General features: G+C 41.6%; 1 protein-coding gene across 1 annotated transcript in view; it reads right to left on the bottom strand.

The window, feature by feature from the left end:
* CDH4 (cadherin 4) overlaps positions 1–21,711 on the bottom strand; it is a 426,922-nt gene that overhangs the window by 142,244 nt on the left and 262,967 nt on the right. Inside the window, exon 4 of the mRNA XM_063404276.1 lies at positions 10,374–10,550. Coding sequence (XP_063260346.1) covers positions 10,374–10,550 — 177 coding nt within the window. The remainder of the gene's footprint in view (positions 1–10,373; positions 10,551–21,711) is intronic.

Genomic DNA, 21,711 nt, shown 5'->3' with positions numbered 1-21,711 from the left:
GAGTTGATTTCCTAATAGCATGCTATACCTGAATGTTAAATTTTGTGTTCGTGTCTAATTAAAAAATTAAAAGAAAACATTTTAATGCTTGCAGATGCCATGGGTTATGGTTCAAAAGGAAGTACAGAAGTTGCTGGGTTGTTTCTTTCCAATGACTTCAGAAATACATATATGTTGTGTCATTCCGTCCCTCAGGTGCTCAAGACACAGCAGCTGTTTCATAAATTCTGAATTGCCTTTTCCTTTAGCATACAAAAACCTGTGCCATAAACATAACACTGTCTGAAAAATATTCAGTAAACCCAGACAGTTGCTGGAAATGCTTCCTCCGATATTTAAATTCCTCTCTTAACAGGAGTTTCCCTGCAAAAACAGATGCTAACGAATAGTGCTTCTGCCATTGAGCTGAACGGGAACACTTTGGTGAAGCATTTTCCTTTTTTCCATGGAGACATTACAGGGTGCATTTCCCATGACTGAAAGAAAACTGCCACCTTGCTTCTCAATTCTTTGCTTTCAAATAATAAATAACTGCTATAATCTTCCATAACAGATTTATGCTCTGATGATGTCTGATTCTTCTACTGTAATTTCTTTTTGTTAGAGGCGGTTGAATGCCACTTACTGGTAAGTAAATTGTGTCATCATTTCACTGCAAACCACACCACTGAAAATGTAAGCCGGCCAAACATTTATTTGTGTTTTCCAACTCACACAAATCCCTTCCGAGGGCTTGGATTAACTTGCAACACTTTTTAGTGCAGATCCTTAATCTTAGTTTCCTTTCCTCTCTCTACTAATATGCTCCCTTCCAGTGATGTTACCTCAGAAATAACTCCAAATAGCTCACAGTGTGGACAGAAACTCTGCCTTTTAGCTGCCATATCTTTTTACAATCACTGGGAAATATGGAAAATTTGCCATTTCCACTGAATTTTTCACAGTCCTGCACTAATGGGGGCACTGCAGCTCTGCCTTTCCCACAGAGGGGTTTGACTAGCAAGGGGCACTGCAAATTCTCCTGAAGGTTCAAACCACGGGCTCCATGTCCAATCTTTTCACAACACAGTGCATGCCCTTCATTTCTCAGACAGAAACAACAAACCCACACAGCTTTTCATCTTCCTTAAACTGTCCCCCTTTTAACAACAAGAAAATCAGGTTCTTTGCCTAAATAAATGTTACAGCTCACAAAGCCTCGAAGCACAAATCCAACAAATAAGTCAACTGCAAAACAGCCCAAAAGGGCTACAAACCCAAGCACGGATGCAAAACCCTTGTCAGGTCATGATGTTTTGATTAAAATAAGCAGAGATCACGAGTGGAAGGAAGAGTCAGGAAGGCAAATGTCCTGGCAATGCCACCAGCATTTAGGGATCTGTTAATATCTCCATGAGAAACTTCCAGGTTCAGGAGTTTACAACTTCAGTCACAGAGGATCAGTCCTGGTTTCCAAAACCTGATTCCTAAAGGGGAATTCCTCAGGTAAAACTTTGCAAGGGGAGGGCAGGGCTGGGTGGTTTGTTGTGACAAGGATGAGTACCTGGCAGGTTCAGCAGCTGCAGGGACTCCTAGGGGAGACATGAGTTGGTTTATGGAGGGAAAAGAATTCAGCTCTCTTTACCAGCACCAAAAAAATGCAACCAAAGTCTACTGGGTGGCTTTTTAAGGCAGGTTCTGCTGTCTATTAGGAAAAAAAGGACATATGCAAAAGCTGATGTGTGTGCATATCTGAAAGAGTGCTCTCTGCACTCTACCAGGGTACTCAAAGAAATGTAATTAAAATTTGGAATCTAATAAAAACTACAAACATGGCTAAAGAGGTTAGTTCTGCACAATGCTGGATACATTAATCCAGTAAGGCATTATTCATGTCCTTAGCTTCCAGTCAACAAATAAATTCTGAAGAGCCACCAGAGTTACTTAAAGGCTCAAATTTAGGCACATTCTTAAAATCTCTGCTGAACAAGGGCCAAAATGTTCAGTACCACCATCTGCGGATATCCAAACTGCCTTGGGCAAAATGTTTCCCTTAATATAATCCAAGGTTTTGTTTGTTTGCTTTTTAAGTTGTCTAACTGTTCGGATAGGAGGAAAATGTCCTTTAAATTAAGGAAATTAGCAACAAATATGAATGTTATTATAAATATGGTAATTATTAAAAATATGGTAAGAATCATGGGAAAGAACAAACTGCAAAGAAATGGGGTCTTTAATGAAACTGGTAAACTACTGCATATGCACTCTTTGCTGCCCCATCATGTAGCCATGGCTTAATATCTTTCATCAACCTGCATTAGAGACAGCTAAGAAAGGATTTGGATGGTGACACCTTTATCACTGAAAATCTCAGCTGTTATTAAAAAAACCAAACAATTAAGCACAGCAGTGAGAGCTTAAAATTAGCCCAAGAGTAAATTCTCTAAAATCTTAAAAGCTAACATCTGAAATTCCACGGTGATGTCTTTAATTCTTTATTGGTGCAGACTATCAAGAACATATGCAATAGTAAGGAAATAAAAACTGTAGATTTTTTTCCCCATCTCATCCCAGCCTGCTGCAGTGAATTTCAGCAACAGCCTAGCTGTCAAGGTTATATCTGCACCATCATTCTGCAAATCCAAACTCACACCCACACAGCACCACTCTGTCTTTGGGACTCCATTTCAACCCACCTAGGGAGCCAAGTCCCACAGTCACCTAATGTGGGTGATGAGTGTTAAAGAATGAACTCCTGCAGCAAAGAGGCAGATTGTGAGTTCTTTGTTCTGTCTCAGCTTTTCTCATTATTACTGTTTTACTTTGGCAAAGGCAGGAGCAAAACCAAAGCTCTTTTCTAAGCAAATTAACCCACTGTTTTTGTGTATGCTGTCTGTAGAGATTTTCAATAGCTTTCATGAGCTGTGTGCATTAGCTCTGACTATGCCTTCCTGCCTTTGCCTGTACACGTAATGACAGCAGCCCGAGTGGCTATTACAGTTATCTCACTTTCTGGAGAGGATGGGAGGTAATGATATGTTGCAATATGTGCAATGGGGTATTATAGCTAAATACTCTTTGCAGTGACTGATGAACTCTCCTGCAGTATGCCTGTGATGACAATTCGAGGGGTAGTTATCCTTCTGTGCTTCCTGAATCTCTTGCTCCTGATGTGAAGCTGGAGCTAAAAGGTGTGGGCTGGATGGGGGTGTTGGTGGAGGAGGAATTGGTGGAGAGCCAGCAGAGAGCAGAGAAGCACCTTTTGAAAGCACAGGTGTAGCAGTGGACTCAGACATAGAATAATGTGAATATAACCATCAGCAGAAGATTCTGACCACTCCATTAAAATCTGAGTCCATTATGAGATTCTTCAAATAACCCAAGGACAGGACCAGTAACTGGAGAGTGCTGCCCATGGCCATGGCAACAGCTCTGAGGTCTCAAACAAAGCCACTCAGCTTCCCTGCCTCAGCTTCTTATCTGTGAGGGAAAGACCATCCTCAGTGATGCAAGCAGCCTGAAAAAGTCAGATCCTGCACAGAAAAACACCTAAGCAAAGGCTGTATGGATCACAGCTGGACTTGAGGATCCTAAAGGTCCTTCCCAACCTAAACAATTCTATCATTCCGTGTCTCTCATTTGCAATTTGTATTTAACCAGTAGCCACTGGCAGTAGGGTCACGAATCCCTGCTAGTTTATCCCACCCCACTGCCTCAGGGGATGCTGAGTGGCTGCCAAATAGTTTGAAACATCAACCACAAGGTGAGACCACAGGTCTGTTATCCCAGTCTGCTCCCAGTCCGACTTGCTGCACCCCAAATTAATGACTAGAAGTTAATCATAAATATTATCAATTATTTTTGAGACTTCTGAAATGTCATGCTGATACTTCCCAATCAGTGGGAGCAGTCTCACTGCTTCCAGTGGTTTCTGAGAATCTCAGTTTTTATATTGTGGGAGAAATTAAAATGGTTCAATTTCCTTCATGCTACTGGGATGCTACATTCGAAGGAGATTTATCACTTCCAAATCAAATGGCATTTTATGATTTAGTGGGGTTTTTATGATTTAGTGGGGCATTTTTCCACTCACGTTACTATTCCCAAAGCATCCTGGAAAATGGCAAAAACTCAAGGGCAGTTTTTTTAGCTGAACTGGGCAATAGGAGTCCTTGATATCTGTCTGCAAAGTGTCAATCACCTTTAAATCCCAACCTGACTTACGACAGCTCTCCTTGAGTAAGTGACAAGGCCAGTCTGGCAAAATGAAATTCTTCAGTAATACACTGACAAACTCAGAACCACAGAGCACCAAATTCCCCCTCAGTCTGGATTTGAATGCATAAATAAATAAGGCTCTTGCATTTATTTCTGCCAGAAGATTGTATTATTCCTTTCTGCAATTATGGAAAAATGCAGAGCACAGGCAAGATTTAGTGTCTGAGTTTTTGCTGCAAGACTTATGTCAGTAGAAAGGCGTTTGTGCTCTTGGGAATCAAAGTGAGATTCACCCATTTGTGGCAGGTGTTTTAAGCACTCAGCCTAACAATCTACCCACGCATGGCACTACAGCAATTCAACGACTAAATTAAATCTCTGAATATTAAATTAATGATGGAAATCTAAAATATTAATATATTCTAATTGAATATTCTCCGATAAATTATCTAGGCATTCTCAGCAATTTGATTTTACTTTCATTTCTTAAGGAACTTTCAGCTGCATAAATACAGCTATTAAAGCAATTCAAAAAGGGAACATTTTCTGCTCAGACAAGAGAACTCTAAACACAAAGAATCTAAAAATTTCTTTCATATGATTGATTAAATCATAGAGCCCAAGACAGCTGAATCATTAAATGACTGCTTTCCTTCAGTCCCTCTGGCTTTAGCAAGGACAATATAAATTCCCTATGGGTCTGAATACGAGGAAATACAATATGTATAATTACAGTATAGGCTTGAATGCTGTTGTAAGAGAATTTTAAATGGAACATTTATGCTGTAGCTGCACTTTTCAATCCATAATGCTGGATGTGTGTGTGCATGGAAAGCCCATAAAGCACTGGGCATCTGCTTCCTTCGACCCAGATTCCCAAATGGCACACGCTGGGGCAGCCCCACCAGCTCTGGCAGAAATGTGTGATTTACATCAGGATCTGCCCTTCTTTTTCTCTGAATGCTGGAAACTGAGAATGCAAACAAAGGGATGCCCTCTGAGCAGTACATACAGCATGGAATTTGTTTAGGAACTTGCTTCAGACTGTAGGTTTTAAAGGAATAAATGGACACATCAAGAAAGTAGCACTGTATTATATTTCACTTTCTCCATCCATTCTGTGAGTCATATGTGAGTCCTGGTTTGGTAACACACACACACAGAGGAGAGATCAATACCAGAGCCAAGACCACGGCAAGATGAACATTTAGTGAACCATTTCCCCGCTCACCTTTCCCTCTTTGGTGTCAGGTTAATTTGTAGTGTGAAATTCCAGTCGAGCCAAGAGTTATCTACATCCTTGAACCAGCTTTCAAAGAAAGGCTGTGACCCTCCAGAGCACCACAGCCTCCACAATGTCCCATTTCCTCTCCACCCTCTGAGCTTGCTCTTTCTTGTCTTGGTCTAAGTGTTACAATAAAGACCAAACCCCCTCATTTCTGAATTTCAGCTGATGATGCCCACAGGGCATCACAAAGTGAGGCACTGAGAGCCAGAACTACCCATTTTTTTTTCTCTAAGTGTTTGTGAAGCTGGTAAGGCAAAAGAAACACCTGTTCCTGTGGAGAACAAGGAAGATCTAGGTCTATTTGTAATCAAGGCTGTCTGCATCTCTCTCAGGAAAAGTAAGGTCTGATGTCCTTTGGGAAGCATTTGCAAGGCCTTTTCTCAACAAACCTTCTCTCACCACAGACAGATGCCATCTGTCTTACAGCTGGGAGCTAATGGATTCTGCACTGCCAATTTCACAGCAGTGAGCAACGCTGTGATAGAGGAGGCAAGAGGGATTTCCTACAATAAAACTATTTAAAACACTGCAAAGGCACACGCTGAAACAGCCATGAGGAGCAAAGGAGATGGCAGCATTGAGGGCTGATGGTCCAGGCTGGCAGGGATTTCACAGCTCAGTGTGCCTTGTGTGTCTCCAGCATCAGGATTTCAGATTTGGGAGAGCTGTCTCACCCATTTCCTGCGCCAGGGTGGGTTGTGGCTCACACACAGGCTGCTGAGCTGGAGAGTGTGCTATCAACTTTTTAAATATTAAATATTCAATGTCACAGGATAGCTTAAGATGTGCCAAACCCACTCATGAGTCCACCACAGGGTTTTGCAGTGTGTCAAGAGGAGCTCTCTGCTCCCTTAACCTGCCCTGGTGCTGCCGGAAACCCGACCTGACAGTGACATCTCTGCTAAGCAACAACACAAGAGTCTTCAGGTATATTATATTCTGCCAACTTTCCAAGCCACTTCAGGACTTTCTGATTAAATTTACATAAAATGCATCCTTCCCTCTTATTCCCTGTTACACACATCAGGTTATTTCCAGTATTCTTGTGGCTGAGATCACCAGTGCTCTGCTACAGGAGCCCATGCTGTGCCTGTAGCATGCAATCAAGGCAGTGTGTGACAGCACCCAGATCCTGTCTTGGTCATCCTCACGGGATTTTCATGCTGGTGGCAATTAGAATGAACAAATTGTTTATCATAAGAGATCTAACAGGAAAATAATACATTTTTCAGTTCCATGTTTAATAGAGGCAAGCTGGAAAAATTGGGGTCTATGAAGTGCAAGATGGGAGGCTCTAAGAGCTCTGCAAATGTCCTGGAGATGAACTGAAAGTCTGGACCCTCACAAAGGAGAACACAATTGCAGAGGTTGATAGAGGAACCCATTATCTAAGAATGTCAAAGATGACCAAAGGCCAATTCTGCACAAGACTTGGTTTTTAAAATGAATTATTTTCACGTAGCCCATCAAGGTGGACCAAGACTTGCCTTGAAAACTGAGTCAAGATTCCCATTAGAAGCAGCTGGAGACTGGATTGTGGATCCAAAACTGAGATTCTTTTTGAAGTTCAAAAGAGGATGAAATACAAGATAAGCTAATAGATAATTAGATAATAGATAATTAAGGATCAGCTACGCGTGTAGCTAAAAAGGATGAGTCAGTGAGAAAATAGAGCTCAGCAAGGGTGCAACTATTTAATATATTATCTTAGCTGATCAGTGTGCCTGCATGAGTCATTTGCTTGGAGACGGAGGGGGATTTCATATTGTTTTTGTATTTTTAATAGGCATTTTTATGGACTTCAGTTATAATAATGAGAGTACCTGACAATTAGTAATGAAATTAGCCTCACTACAGTGAAATATTTCACAGCATGTACGATATTATTCCTAGTACAAAGGTGGAAGTGAAGCAGAAGGAAATTAAACCCAAGATTTTCATAAATGTTTCCAAAATAAATAAGCATATATCAATAAATTTTGATAACTGTTTTCTCAGCTCAAAGACAAAAGTAGAATTTACAAAACCTTTTTTTTATACTAACAAATTATTTTTAGCTTATAAATGTCAGATGTTCATTTAAACTCTTTGAAGAGTAAGTAAATCTTCTCAGCAGCCAAAATTAATTAGAAATTCCTATTATTATTTTTTCAGCCATTGTTTTCCTGAAACACATTTCCTAGTTAGTGTGGTTGATGTATATGAACAGATACGGATGTTCCTCTGAAAGAAAAAAACCCTGTAATTAACAGAAGGGGTTTTTTTTGGCAGGGATAATATTCCTTTTTTCTTTTTTTTTTCTAAAAACTTTTTCATTTAACGTATTTTATCAGAATGAAATGGTTTAATGAGCAGAGAATTATGGTTGTTCCCAGCTGAACCAGATAGGGCTGCCTTTCGAGGTATGTGGCTCCCATCAAGCTGCATTCACCTTTGCTATGATTTAAACTTCATTCAGGCACAGCCTTGCTAAAAATACTGACAAGTAACTAATCAACTTCCATAAAATGGAATTTCTACCTTCACAATAGGAAGCAGGAGTAGGAGGGAACCTGAAAGATTTGCCTATGCATTTCAAATTAGTCTGACCTATAAAAACGCAAACAGCAAGTGGTGCTGTGAAAATGTACTTCTGGTAGGGCTTTTTGGTTTTATAGTGATGAGATTTTTCATGCCATCCTCCTTGGAGGAAGCCAGGACCAAAGATAGCACTATGGAGGGACTGGTTTCCATTAGTTTTACCTAGAAAATGCAAGCTCAGGCAGGTCTTTCTGCACCAAAATAAGTTCAGTCTCCAAGAACCAGTGGTAGGTTTGGATGTTTTATATAAAATAGCTGAGAAAATGGTGACAGACCTGCTTCTTACAAATGAGATCTGAGCTGCAACTTCACATGTGCACTTCTGGTTCCAGCTTGAAAGCAGATGGACACAAAAATATTCAGTGCCCAGTGAGCAAAAGAATGGGAAATTAGATCAAAACTCTTACCTAGGTCTAGGAGACAGCAAAATGCTCCAGGGCAATCTGAAGATTATGTGGATGGAAATAATCAGATAGTGCTGGTCTTTGAAGATGTTGATTTGTCCTATTCTGGATAATTAAAGAGCAAAGCCTGACGGAGGGAGCTGTAGCTCCTGATAGGAATCACCCAAGCTTCACATTCAGGCGTTGGCAAAAGGGCCAGATGCTGCAGAGAGCAGGACTCAACCCAAGCCTGAAACATCAGGGGTCTCACGCTTAATCAAGTTGCACTCTTTGTATGCTCTTCCCTGTCATTATGATGCTTTCTGTATGGCAGGTGAAGAGGAAAACAGTCCTTTGAAAGCCAGTTTGGTTTTTTTTATTTCCCGCCCCATTTTACTTCATTTTCAGTGTTTCGTCTAGCATCTGTATTTGAAAACTGCCATGGAATATATTGTTGAAAATCTGGGAGTTCTGTATTTCCATAAGCCAGGTTATCTTTCCAAGGTTACCAGTAGTCTAAGTGATGAATATAATGTCTTCTGTACCAGTATAAAATTTATTATTTGTCATTTCCATTAATATTAGAATTTTGCATAATTGAGTCCTTCTGTTTCATCTCCAGACTGTAGGGTAAAAAGTGCCACAGAGATTTCAGTCCTTATAAATCAACAAATTTTCCATGGTAAGCTGGTGCCAAGTTGTCCTCTTGCTGTCTAGTCAAAACTCAAAAGAAATCAGTAGGGAATGGAAGAGAGCACAAGTTCACTTTGCAAGCACTACCCTTTATTTTTCACAGGAATTCAAGATTTAATCTAAATTATTAATTTAGAAAGGCATTTTTGACACATCAGGTTGTTCTCCTCTTCAGACATTTCTTCAGCTTAGCAAGGCAACACTTTAATGGGTCACTCCATACCCCACACTGCTGAACACACAAAGACTCCCAGGCTTCCCTTCCTGGTTTTCCAGGACAGATGTAAGAATATTTGCCACCTGGTACTTTTTAGTCCTTATTGCACTCCCTTATTGCACAGAGAAATGACACCAACAATCCAAGATTATCCAACCCCTGGCTGAATTGGGAACATGTCCCTTCCTCCCACACACAGAAACAGGTAATGATGCAACTCCTGTTGCATCAATCCAGGCACTGCTTCAAAAGCACTAAATGAACTTCCTGAGAAGGGATGCCAACGACACACCACTGCTACTCCAAACAATTTCTGAAATTTTGTAATTGTTGCCATTTTCTTCCAAGGGAAGAGATGCAAATGTCTGCCAAGGAGTTCTAGTTTTTGTGGTTTTTTTTTTTTTTCAGCTAATCATCCGACTGCTCCAAAAAAACTGAAACCAGCACCCACATGAGGAACAGCAACACGTATTTATATTTCACTAACACTCACCAACAAAACAATAAATCAACCAAATGTCTCTGCAAAACACTCCTTTCTCCTTCCTCTCCTTTTCCTGTCATCCCATAATCATCAGAGAAAACCACACGGGCAAACTCCATCTCAGAGATTATCCTTGTGAAGGAAGAAAGCAGCAGCACGGGGGAGGCTGCGGGATCCATCTGCGGTGGCGGCAGGCAGCCAAGCTCCCCGGGCTGCCACACATCTGCACGGGCTGGGCACGGAGGGCAGGGAAGGATGCAGCACCCTCATCCCTGGGTGCACCCAGCCCAGCTTTTACACCTGCAGCTTTCTGGAGGAGAGCGTGGGCAAAGCGCCATCCTGGCAGCACCGCCAGCATCTCGGGAGGGCCAGGCTGGAAGGAGGAGATTACGCTGCCGCCGGCTGGGGAGGGAAACTGGGGCGAGGAGCTTTGGAGCAGCATGGAAAAGGCAACTGCTCCTGCATCCCACACTTACTGCTTCACCAGAGCCATTACGAGATCACCACTGTGGTTTTTGTGCTGTAACTCACCCGCACCAGCTGCTGTGGGAAGGGCCCTCTGGAGTTTTCTGGCACGTTGATGGGTGGGATGACCCAGTCGCGCTTCTGCCGCCGCAGCCCGTTGGCGCTCTGGTGCTGCCGCCACGGCAGCAGGGTGTCACTCTGCTGCTGCACCAGCTCTCCAGGCACTGCCTTCCTCCCTTTGGGCTGTTTGGGAAAGAAGAAAGCACGGCCAGTTAGCTTCTTCCTCGCTTCTTAGGAGCTGTCCCGACAGGGATGTCTCAACAGCCACACGGAACAAAGACGCAACGTACAGAAACACAGAATCACAGAATCAGCTGAGGTTGGAAAAGACCTTGGAGATCATCAACTCCAACCCATGACCTAACACCACCTCATCAACTAAACCATTCACAAATATATGGAGCTGCCACTCCCAAGTCAAGATGCCTCCCAGAATGGATCGTCTTCATTACAGCAGCTGCAAGGAGATGCAGCAGAGCACTGGAGTAAAGAAGTTGCTGCCAATTTCCCTTAAGTGCAATCTACCAGAACACAAAAAATGAGAAAGGATTCCTTTACAGTCCATGGCATGGGTCCAGCTTTATTGTCTGGTATTAAGTATAAGCAGGGCTGCAAAAACCTGCAGTCTGTGGTTCTGCAAAAGTATTCTGCCACACAAACCCAACCAGAGGGAGAGCTAGCCCCATGGCTGAAAAGGTACATTAGTTCAGATTCTTCGTGCTTCATAACAAATGATCTTTATATGAGAGATGGGTTTTGAACACAAATCCCAAAATACACACCCCCCCATTGCCTGGGAAGTGTAATACATCTCAGGCACAGTAAATTTTCATTATTTGGTGTGACTTTGAGTCCTTCTTCATGTTTTTTGGGTTTTTTTTTTTAACTATGGATTCTCTGCATGGAATACTTTGGTGTTGGAAATGTTACAGTGCTATGAATAAAAAAGGAAATGGTGGGACCATGGTTTTGACTTAGAGAGACTGGCTCACTATTAGAAAATTTATGCCTTACAAAATGATGAATCAATGAAATGTAGATTTGGGAAGGCTCTTCAGAGGTTATGCAGTCCCCATACTTAAATACTCTGCGGTCTTCTAGTATTCCAGCAATTACTTCTGAAAGTCTGCAGAAAAGATAACTAGCAAGGGCTTTTGTTACCATATGGTGACCCGCACTCCCACCAGAAAATGTTTAAACTTTCATAAATCACAAAGACTGCAAGTCACATTCTTTTCATTTGAGGTAAGATCCAGTGGGAATACTGTTCTCTGAATGTTACAATTTTCAGCTATTTTTCTCAAAAAAACCCCAACAAAACAACTCACTCACCCCAAACCAAATGCCCCAAATACACAAGAACAATGCAGAAACAGCTATCAAAGCATTTGCTGAGGCTCCTGCCATTTTAAATCACATTCACTTTTTGTCTTACTCCAAACATAAAAACCTGAACACCCTCCAAGCAGTTATCTGTAGGCACTGATTTCAATGGGAATGATTGCTTCAGGCCTTCTAGTTTGATGTAAATCCATTTATTAGCACATTTCAATTCCTGATTGGGAGGTAAAGAACCAGGCAGTCACTTCGAGACTGTACAGTACATGACAAATAAACAGTGTATGAAAGTTAAACTGAGATGTGGCTCCAGAGCTGTGTGGGGCTTCTCCAGAAAGGCTGGAGATACTGAGAGCTGGGCACAGCAGCAAGGAGCCCACTCTCACAGCTTGGCCATGGCTCTGATCTCAGCTACCTGTGGAGGGCAGACATCCGCTGGCTACGAGGACTGGAAGAATTTGTGCCAAAATGCAGCTATTTTTACTGCAAACCTTAAAAACAAGCCTGTTCCAGAGTGGAATTTTCACAGAACAGACAAATACGGTGTTTTCAGTCACACGCAGAGGCACGTTGTGCAGGTCCTGTCTCACACTCATGATGTGGGTTGTGGTCACCTAAGTGCTGCTTACACACCTTCAAGAAAATCACAGCACCATGTTCAATATTTAGATGCTGCTCTTAGAACGCTCACTGAAGTGTGCAATAAACAAAGCAACAGAATCATGGGGTGGAGTGGGAGACTTTCTTGGGATGGTCAGGATACTGTAGGCACTGCTGACCTCCTCCTTCCCATGGAATGCAATGCTATATCCAAAAGAGGTTTCATTTTAAAAGGATTTTTTATTGCCAGAAAGGTATATTTTCTGAACACTGATGAAAACAATGTTATCTAAAGAAGAAGAAATGCAGGACAACATGAAATAGGACTATGAGAAATGAGCCACAGAATAGTGGATATCCCCTATTTTTTTTAATTGGCTTGTGATTCCCAAATGGGAATCCTTTGAGAGCAGGTATTTGGATCAGTTTATATAATTGGCAAGTGAGCATGGGGATAGATTATGAAAGGATGGTCAAATAATTTGTGCACTGTTGAGTTTACACAGTGGAATGAGTCTGAACTAAAGACAGACTTGAGAATTAACACGAGTCCCAAAGCTCTGTATACTGAAATAATTAGTGTCAGCTCAGCAAGGCAATACCAGACTTTTTAGTCTGTATGAAATATTTGCTGGCAGGTGACTAGACAGTGACTAGCTTGCTTGTCACTCTTGATGATGTTTTCCTATATTAGAATAAATCATCAACATGACTCTGAATTTGATATGTAGAATTTCAAAAGCATCTTGCAACAACAATTTTTTTTTTTTTTTAAACAACAGCTCTTTTTAATCTTCATTTGTTGACAATGCATTCTCATGACCTTAATTTCTCTGGTGTTGTTTAAATATGTTGTACATGTTTTCTGCTGTTTAAAAGCTGTGAGACAAATGCAGTAACAAAGTCTGGTGAGTATAAATGCCAGAACTATTCAGATCTCTGACTGGAACATCCCAGAACATATATGGAATAACAGCATCATGAAACTGTGAGCCCTAGAAAACTCTCCAGTGTTTTTGAGTTTGCAAGAATCTAAAGTTCAACTCAAAAGCAGAATGTGACACCAAATTCAATTAATTCTAAAATACAACTCTGGTTTTGCTGGATAACAGCTTTTACTGAGATGACAACTGCTTCCTCTCTCATGGCCTCACTGGCCACATGCTTTATGGAATCTCAGAAACATTTCCAAAAGATAAAATATTCCCTTACCTTTTGTAGTGCCACCAGAACAAAAACTGTCCATAGTCCTTCACAAAACCAAGTAAAGCACCTCTAGTGCTGCTGCTTTGGAGTGTTTCCCTCCTGTTGTTTTTGTGACTCTCTTAAAAATGGCACGAGGGTGATGGTGTGCAGCACCAGGGAAGGCAATCCAGGAAACACAGGCCCAGGGGAAAGTGAAATCCACTCTCCATTCCAAAAATGACATGGTGACATTTATAACTCATTACAACAGGATCAAACTCTAAACATGGAACATGTGAGCATGGTCTTTAGTAATACAAAGATAATTACAGGAGGTTATAAAATAGATAATTCAGTAATTATGCCTGTCTATCACTTCAGGACACTGATAAGCTAGAGAAATACAGCTGAGCCAAAACAGATGAAAACCTTCAAGATCAAGGAAAAAGGTAATTACAAAGTGTGCAATGAAGAAAAAACAACAGGAGAAGGGCCCATGCTGGGATGTAAACTTGTTAGGAGAGTTGGGATTCAGTAGGATCTAATACCTTAGTATTTGTATTGGGGCAGAATATTTCAGAGCTTGTGATGAAGCTGAGCAGTCCTGGGCTGGGTGTATTATTTAAAGCCCAAATTCTTCAAGCCTGGGACTGACACTTGGCTCTGAGTTATCCATGTCTCTTCCAGTGGGCTTCTGGCCCATAACTGTGACACACATGGACAGTGCCAGAGCTGGCAAATCATAACGTAGCCCTTGCATCTTCTGCTGATAAATGCTTCTTTCTCTGCAATGTGCAACTCCAACACTTGTTATGAGCAGTTGCAAGGCAGAGGAAGAGCCTCTTGGAGACCATCTGAAATAATTAGTGTCAGTGTAATAATAAACGCAATAACTGTGTTTGATAAAGCAGCTGAAGAGCTGAGGGTCAGCTCAGAGTGGCAGAATCTGCCCTGCAATTCCCCTTGCCACTTTTATGGTTTGGGTTTTTTTGGGGGGGGTATTAGCTGAAATCAATTAAAAACATACAGAAGTTGATCAGAAACCTTTCACTGAGATGGCCGATCAAGCTTTCAGAAAGCAATGCGAGGTTGGAGGAGGTGCAGCCTCAATCACAATCCTAATTTTTCACAATCTGTAGGGATTGTGAAAAGAACTTTCTTCTCACAGGCTGCTGCACAGAAGGTGTAGGGTCTCTTGGAGTCCATGTCAGTAGCTTCTGACATGTCAGTTGGCTTCTCCCAGGAGTCATTTCCAGTCCCTTTTCAGTCTAGAATTGCCTTTAAGGATGGTGAACACAACCTGCTGCATTCAGAAGAGGACATGGAGTTAAATCCCAAAGGGATTTCCAGACTTCAAACCCCAGCAGTTTCAGGACACCTTACTCCAAACTGGTGAAGCTGTAGGGTGCTTCAACTAACTCCCTTTACACCACAATGCTGAGAGCTCAGGGACATTCTTTGTCTGCACCTGGCACTGGGAATAAAGGCTAAGTTGGAAAAGCCATTTCGTGAGTCTATAATCTCCTGTCAGTGCTGATCTGTGGCTCGTCACCCTTTCATTTATTGGGAGACTCACACTAAGCCCAACCTCCGCTCGCAAAAGAGGTCGAAAAATAATCCCCTGGCAGAACAAGGCACGTGGGATCCCAGCAGCCCCTCCAGCCCTATCCTGCTGGTGACAAGGCAGCCACGAGCCGCTGCCTTTTCACCAGTCCACAGATAAAACCAGTGAGTGTGAAGAAAACACCAGCTCCCACCTTCCGCTACACTTAGCAGTAGCCAGTCCCGCCAGCTGGCTCGTCTCCCCTCCCAGCCAACCTGCCTTTGATATCCGTCAGCCTCTGGCTACGGAGACATCTGGAAGTTATTATCCAGCAGAGCGTATCACAAACCCATTTACATAATATAATATCATATTTTGTGTTCCTGCTTAGCTGAACGTTCTGGATCACTCACTAATGTTTGGGTAAATAAGCCGCCATTGCCTGCATATAAATAACAAGCAGGGTACGTTTGTTGGAGGTTAATAATTTCATAGGGCTCAACCCCAAAAATGAAATGCTCCAGATTTGGCACTAAAATATATTACACTTGCAATAAAAAGTACCTGCAGTTGGAGGAAAGGAAATAAGGCCCTTATTTCCCAGGTATCAAAATTATTTGTAATTTACCCTGTTTTATTTATATGCCAGTCTTATTATTTTCATAGGATCTTTAACACTTCACACTAGACATTTTTCAGAAAAGAAGTAATGCTTGGCTTGCTTTGTTCCTGGTGTCACTTGCAGGGTTTAACTGTGGCAATGTGGTTTTAATATATTTTTTGTCAATACAAGGGGAATATAAAGCCACCTTTAGTCCATTGCTCAAACATATTTCCCTTCATCTCCTATATCAATATACATTTTGAAAACTGGTACCATTTTCTACAAGAGGAAAATAGAATCTATTTAAAAATATTTAATCTGAAGCATTTTTGCTTGTTTCCATGGTAGCTGCAGAAAGGACAGGAGAAAATGATATTTACCAAACAGAAAATAAGACAATGAAAACAGAGCTTAGTTCTTTAACAAAGGGAACATGAGAGTGCTGCAAAATAAACATCTGCATGAATTCTGTTCTAAGGAAACAACATTTTGCTGACATCAGGGACGGCAGTGGAGGACGAATGAACCCTTTTTTCCCAAAATGCACCATTTCTCCAGTTTTTGATCTTTCAGTATAGAAAGATATTCCATTTTGTGTTCTCATACAGTAGAATGAAAGGGTTGCAGAACAAACAGCAAATTTATTTATTTTACGGTAATTGATTCCTTTTTTATTTAGGTCATTGCTGAATTCGCTGAAGTTGGAGACAGGAAAAAAAAAAGCAGTTTTAAAAAGATCCGACTGTTTATTTTAGACTTTAATTTATTATAGTTGTGCTATGTGAAGCTGCTATTTAGGAACTGCACAGGTAAGGAATCCATAATCTGTTTTCCTCCTTATCTACCCTCTAGAACTCTGCGATGACTGTCTGTATTAGCTTTATTTACTAATAGTTGTAAGCTGTGGTAAATTTAATCAAAGATAGCTTCATGTCACATCCCATTACCATCACAGCATAAATTGCCATTCATGAATGATTTGTGTCAAAGAGCTCTGAAAACTATTGTTTTAGCAGCAAGATGTTCCAACATGCACAGCTCTTCAGCAGGGGCATTAAATTAATGTGTTTGCAGAGAAGCCACTAATTGACAATGAGATGGGATTTTGGCAGTACACTTCCACTTTAAAGATAATCAACAGTGTTCAAATACAGGGAAGAACCCCCTCTGCTCCTAAAACTACACTAATAATTTCTGGTACAAACAGGAATAGAGGGAACCAATCCTGACAGGATATTTCCAGTACCCAAGCAAGCTGTTTGATCATCACGACTTCCAAAAGCAAACAGTGGAATTGCAGCGTTTGTGACCTTTATCAAATCTGGCTACGTACAGTCAGGAATGTTATGTTTGGTTAGGAACTCATTAAACAGAATTACCTCTCCATTTATAGAAACCATGCAAGTACAGTATAAAACATTTTAATTAAATCAGCTAGTTAAGCAAAAAATTCATTACTTTGTGTTTTTATCAGCTAGCAGTGGGGCTGCATAGAGCAGCTCGCATTAGAGTCAATTAGTAAGAAAAATTGTCAGATTTGGCAAGTGCATGAGCTTCCAGAACACATCAGCTGACAGGGAAGAAAAAGTTTGACTAAAAGCTAACCAAGTTACTGCCCTCAGAGGAGGAGAATGAGCCACGTAACACACACAAATGCATCAGCCATGCCAAAACCCCTCGTTCCTGAGGAGTCAGTGTCAAAGCTCTACATGCCCTGTTCCTTGAGAGCTGAAAAATGAGGCTTGCATGCAAATTTAAGGTTGTTAGGTATGTGGCTGGCTTTGCAGGCTTTTGAAAATTTTACCCGATTGAAGTAGTAAAATGTGATCAGTGTGACCGAGGAGTCAAAATGTTCCTTGGTGTTGCAGGGCTGCAAAGCAAGAAAAAAGCTGAAGAGAGGCAGGTAGAACCAGGGAATTTTTAAATAGGGAGAACACGACACACTGGCTTGTGAGTCAGGCAGAAGATCCTTTCTTTGCAAAAGGTGCAGCAGGGCCCTTTGTGGGTTACTGTAATTAAAAGCTGAGTTAAGTCTGGACTCCAGAGAAAAGAGATGCACCAGCTCTGGGCATAACACAGTGGTTACCACAGAAGGCTCTTATTTAAAAAACCCAAGTACACGTTACTCTCTTTGATCAGAAAACCTAACAAGGTTAGTGAGGGCTCCAGGCTGCAGTTGATGTCCCCGGGGCCAGAAAGGGAATTTTTGGGTGCCTGCTGACCAGGCTGGGACAGCAGGTGTTGATTTCCCAGTAGAATTTAATTGAAATCAGAAATCTCCTGAACTCACCCACACCTTCTGTTGGGTAAGTTATCCCCAATTTAAGTTGAAATCCAGCCAGTCACCAGAGCACTTCAATAGGCTTTGCTTTTGTGCTGCAGAGCCAGGACGGGCGCGGGCAGCGCGCTCACTTCGTTACTGAGCAGACACAAAATGCCCACGGGATCTCTCAGGGATGGGAGTTTCAGCTGGGAAGGAGAGGCAGAGCTGTGCTCAGACTTATTCTGTGGTACCACACGGATGATTAGAGGCACCTCCTGGCCAGTGCACTCTCTCAGGGTTTCAAGTGATCTTCCTCTTCCATCCTCTGGAAGAATCACGTAACAAAGCAGGCACGTTAGAAATCCATCTGCCTTTGGTGGAATCTTTTATGGCTCCCACAGGTTTCCAGCATCTGTGATACTTTTCTTGCCATTGTCAGGCTTTGAATATTGCAAGAGCTGTCAATGGACAGAGGATGACATCACCCCCAAAGCACAGCTCTGGATGTACTTTTCCTCCTCATTTTAAAGCTTGAACATCTTATACCAACAAGAAAAGTTCTCATGAGGTTGTTTCCTTGCAAAGCTCCCCACATCAACTTGACCTTTTCACACTCCCTTTGTGAGATCTAATCTCACGGTGCTTCTCAGGTAGGATTGTTTAAGAAACATCTAAATTGCTGTTGTACTCTACACTCTACCTAGTGTTTACCAAGAGACACTTCTATCTTCAAGTTAATGTCATTCTCATAATTGGGAGAAGTCATACAATGGCTTCAGAAGTACAAGTACTTCTCAAGAGCATGGCTATTAAATCACAAAATACTCATACTTGTTACCTGTAGGCTGGGAATAAAGGTGGATAATCTTGTCAAATACTCTGCAGTGAAAACCTCTATTGCAGCTTGGAGTCACCTCTCTCATCCTGCACCTGATCTTGAGAAAAATGTATAAAATATCTGGGCTAGCAATCAGAGTTCTTCCTCCCCAATAAAACTTCTAACAAATAACTGAAAACATGGTTCCAAAACACATTTCTTTCTAAAACTCAGACTACTACAAGTGCTGTTCATCACAGAAAGAAGCAGGAGCAAGTCTACCCCTTAAAAGCCTGTGGAAAATTGTAATCTCATTTTATTTTTCTAAAGCCATGAGGTTCAAAAAGATACATGAATTAAAATAATCATAATGAATTAAATGTAACAATACTCCTCCTCTTCATAATGTTTGCAAGTAAAAAGATCATAAGAGATTTAAAAGATCACAGGCGCTGCTGCTACTTTAGCACAAAGCAAAGTAATTCAGTCTGGTACTTCTCCTCAGTGCTAGCGTGAGAATTTGCCCTTTCAAGTTATCCTTTGGTTATTTCAAGAGGCTCTTGAGAAAAGGCTGTTCTTTTTTTTTTTTTTTTCTCCAATTCCAGAGTGCACCTAAGAAATGCTCAAATTTGACCATGAGGATGCATTCAATTTATCTGCATTTGCAAGATGAAATTCAAGCCTGAGTTTAAATGCTTTGCTGGGTGGGGACAGTGCTTGAGATCCCCCTCCTTGCTGGGGCTGCAGGCCACCCTGTCCTGCTGGACACCCATCCCTGGCTCCTCTCCTCACTCCTCCAGCTGGACATGCCAGAGGGTCACCACCTCATCCAGCAATCCAGGACTGGCCTCCAGAGGCTGGGAGGAACCAAAACCCTCCTTCTCACTGAGCTTCTAATCTGTCTCAGTTTGCTGGGCTAAAGGAAACATCCTGGACACTCAGAGTCCCTAAAAAAAAGTTTATTTTAATGGACGTGCCTGTATGAAGCAATTTTTTGTCTGTATTCCAAGTCGTGTTTACAAGCAGCTGTCATCAGATTATCACAGCAATGAAGGTATTTTTAGGATATCCAGTCCAAAATAATTTTTTTGAAGTGGCAGTCAGACTTCAGCAGTTACCAACAAAGAACATGAAATGGGAGGTCAAAAGCTTTGATCTGGCAAGGGCAAGGAACACATCACAGGCAGGAGCACGCAGCAGTCCAAGGGGTTTGTTTTATCAGAAAAAAAACTTATTTCCGTGCAGGCAGTTCAATCCTTAGGACTTCTTTTTGTTTGAAGGAAGACAGATTTGGAGTGAATTTCACTTACACATGGTCTTTTGAGCATGGCTTTGTGCCTGACCCTTGGTATGATGCTGACTGCTTTAGTTCTTACTAAAGGCAGCAAGTGCAGCTCTTGGAAACTTCCTGTAGTGGGCTGATTTTCCAAGGCAATGAGCATCTGTGTGTGTCATGTCTTATCCTGGCTTCAGCACGAGGCAAAGGGACTCAGCACACCTGAAAATCAGGCCAGGCAAGTTCACGTGTTTTCACAAACGCCACCCTCTCCTCCTGCAATGATCACATGTGAGACGTTCAAATTCACTTAAGCACGAGGTCAGGCAAGTTCAGCAGATGCATCTTCATTAGGCTGGCACAATTATCATGAGCAGTCTCACTGGTAACAATTATATGATACTAATTTATTAGTCATCCTCTTTCTCATCTTTTCCACTGATCTGATTTGTTAAAACCCCAAACAATGTCTCACAAGTTATCAGAAGGAAACAGAAATCTCAGCCTCCCTGACAGATAAATCCAGGTCTTGCTACACTGATGAGATACAGAAATAAAAATTATTCCAGCTACCATTTTCTGGATTTAGTTACTGCCTTGGATCCCCTGCAGAGGTAGAGAAAGAGGACAGTGCCAGTGTAATGACCCAGTACTTAAAATATGCACCAGTATTGTCAGAAAAAGGCAGGATGACAACTAACACCTCATTTTTCCAGCCCTTCTCTAGTGATAAAACAGTTTGATGGGGCAAACTCCCATCACCCTGATGCTGTAGATAACATCTCACCCCAGTGCAGGGGAAGGAAGGAAGGAAGAAGATGAACCCATTTTTTCTCGTTTCCTCCAGGTGCACCCGCTCAAGAGTGTCAGGGAGACTGGAGTCACTGGAAGCACAGATCCCACTTAAATTCTGATTTTCCTCCCTCAGGGGGGGGCTCCCCAGCCTGGTGTGGAGCATCCTGGCTGCACAATAACCCAGGTCATGAACGAGAGCAGTGCTGAATAAGCCTTTCCTTGCCCAGACCTTTGTGCTTGTGATCAGCAATAAAAGGCTGTACTTGGAATTTAAAACCTCAGCCAGGTAAAATACCACAGATGATTATTTAAAGGCTTTAAAAAAAAAAAAAAATTAAAAAAACCCCTCTGTCTATAAGAATCAGCTTTTCACATTCACACTGTATGGCTGTGGACTCATAGCTGGGTTATGAAAGCAGCCCAAAATAAGATGAGACATAATAAAACACAAGCTGGGCTTAAGCAAGAATTGATTTCTGACAGCAGATTTCAATGTTTTAAACACTAGCTGCAGACCTCATATATTTCCAAATTTAATTGCACAATTCCCAGTGATTTAACATTATAAAAATTTACATATTTCCATGCTCAGAATTTCAAAAGCTCAAACAACGAGAAACTTCGGTTGACATAAATATGGTTCAAAGAAAAGAGTGTTTTGTTTTCCAAACTAAGTCACTGGCAGCAGATGACTGACATCTTACATGTGCTGAATATATCCTGTACCTCTAAGCTCCTTTGCTGTGAATTCCTTTCCATGCTGAATTTCTACAATCTGGATTTTAACTTGTGAGGTGAGAACTACAGAAAAATAGACAGCTAAATAAATGCAGAATAACATTTGCCAGATGTGCCTTAGACACATGAAAGGACTGAAAATTAAAGAAAACAATCATTATGAATGAGGTCAGAACTTTGGATGG

This window comes from Prinia subflava, chromosome 8 (assembly GCF_021018805.1).
Source record: "Prinia subflava isolate CZ2003 ecotype Zambia chromosome 8, Cam_Psub_1.2, whole genome shotgun sequence".
Lineage (NCBI taxonomy): Eukaryota > Metazoa > Chordata > Aves > Passeriformes > Cisticolidae > Prinia > Prinia subflava.
The sequence above is the reverse complement of the archived record's forward strand: the minus strand, read 5'-3'. Positions and strand labels throughout refer to the sequence as shown.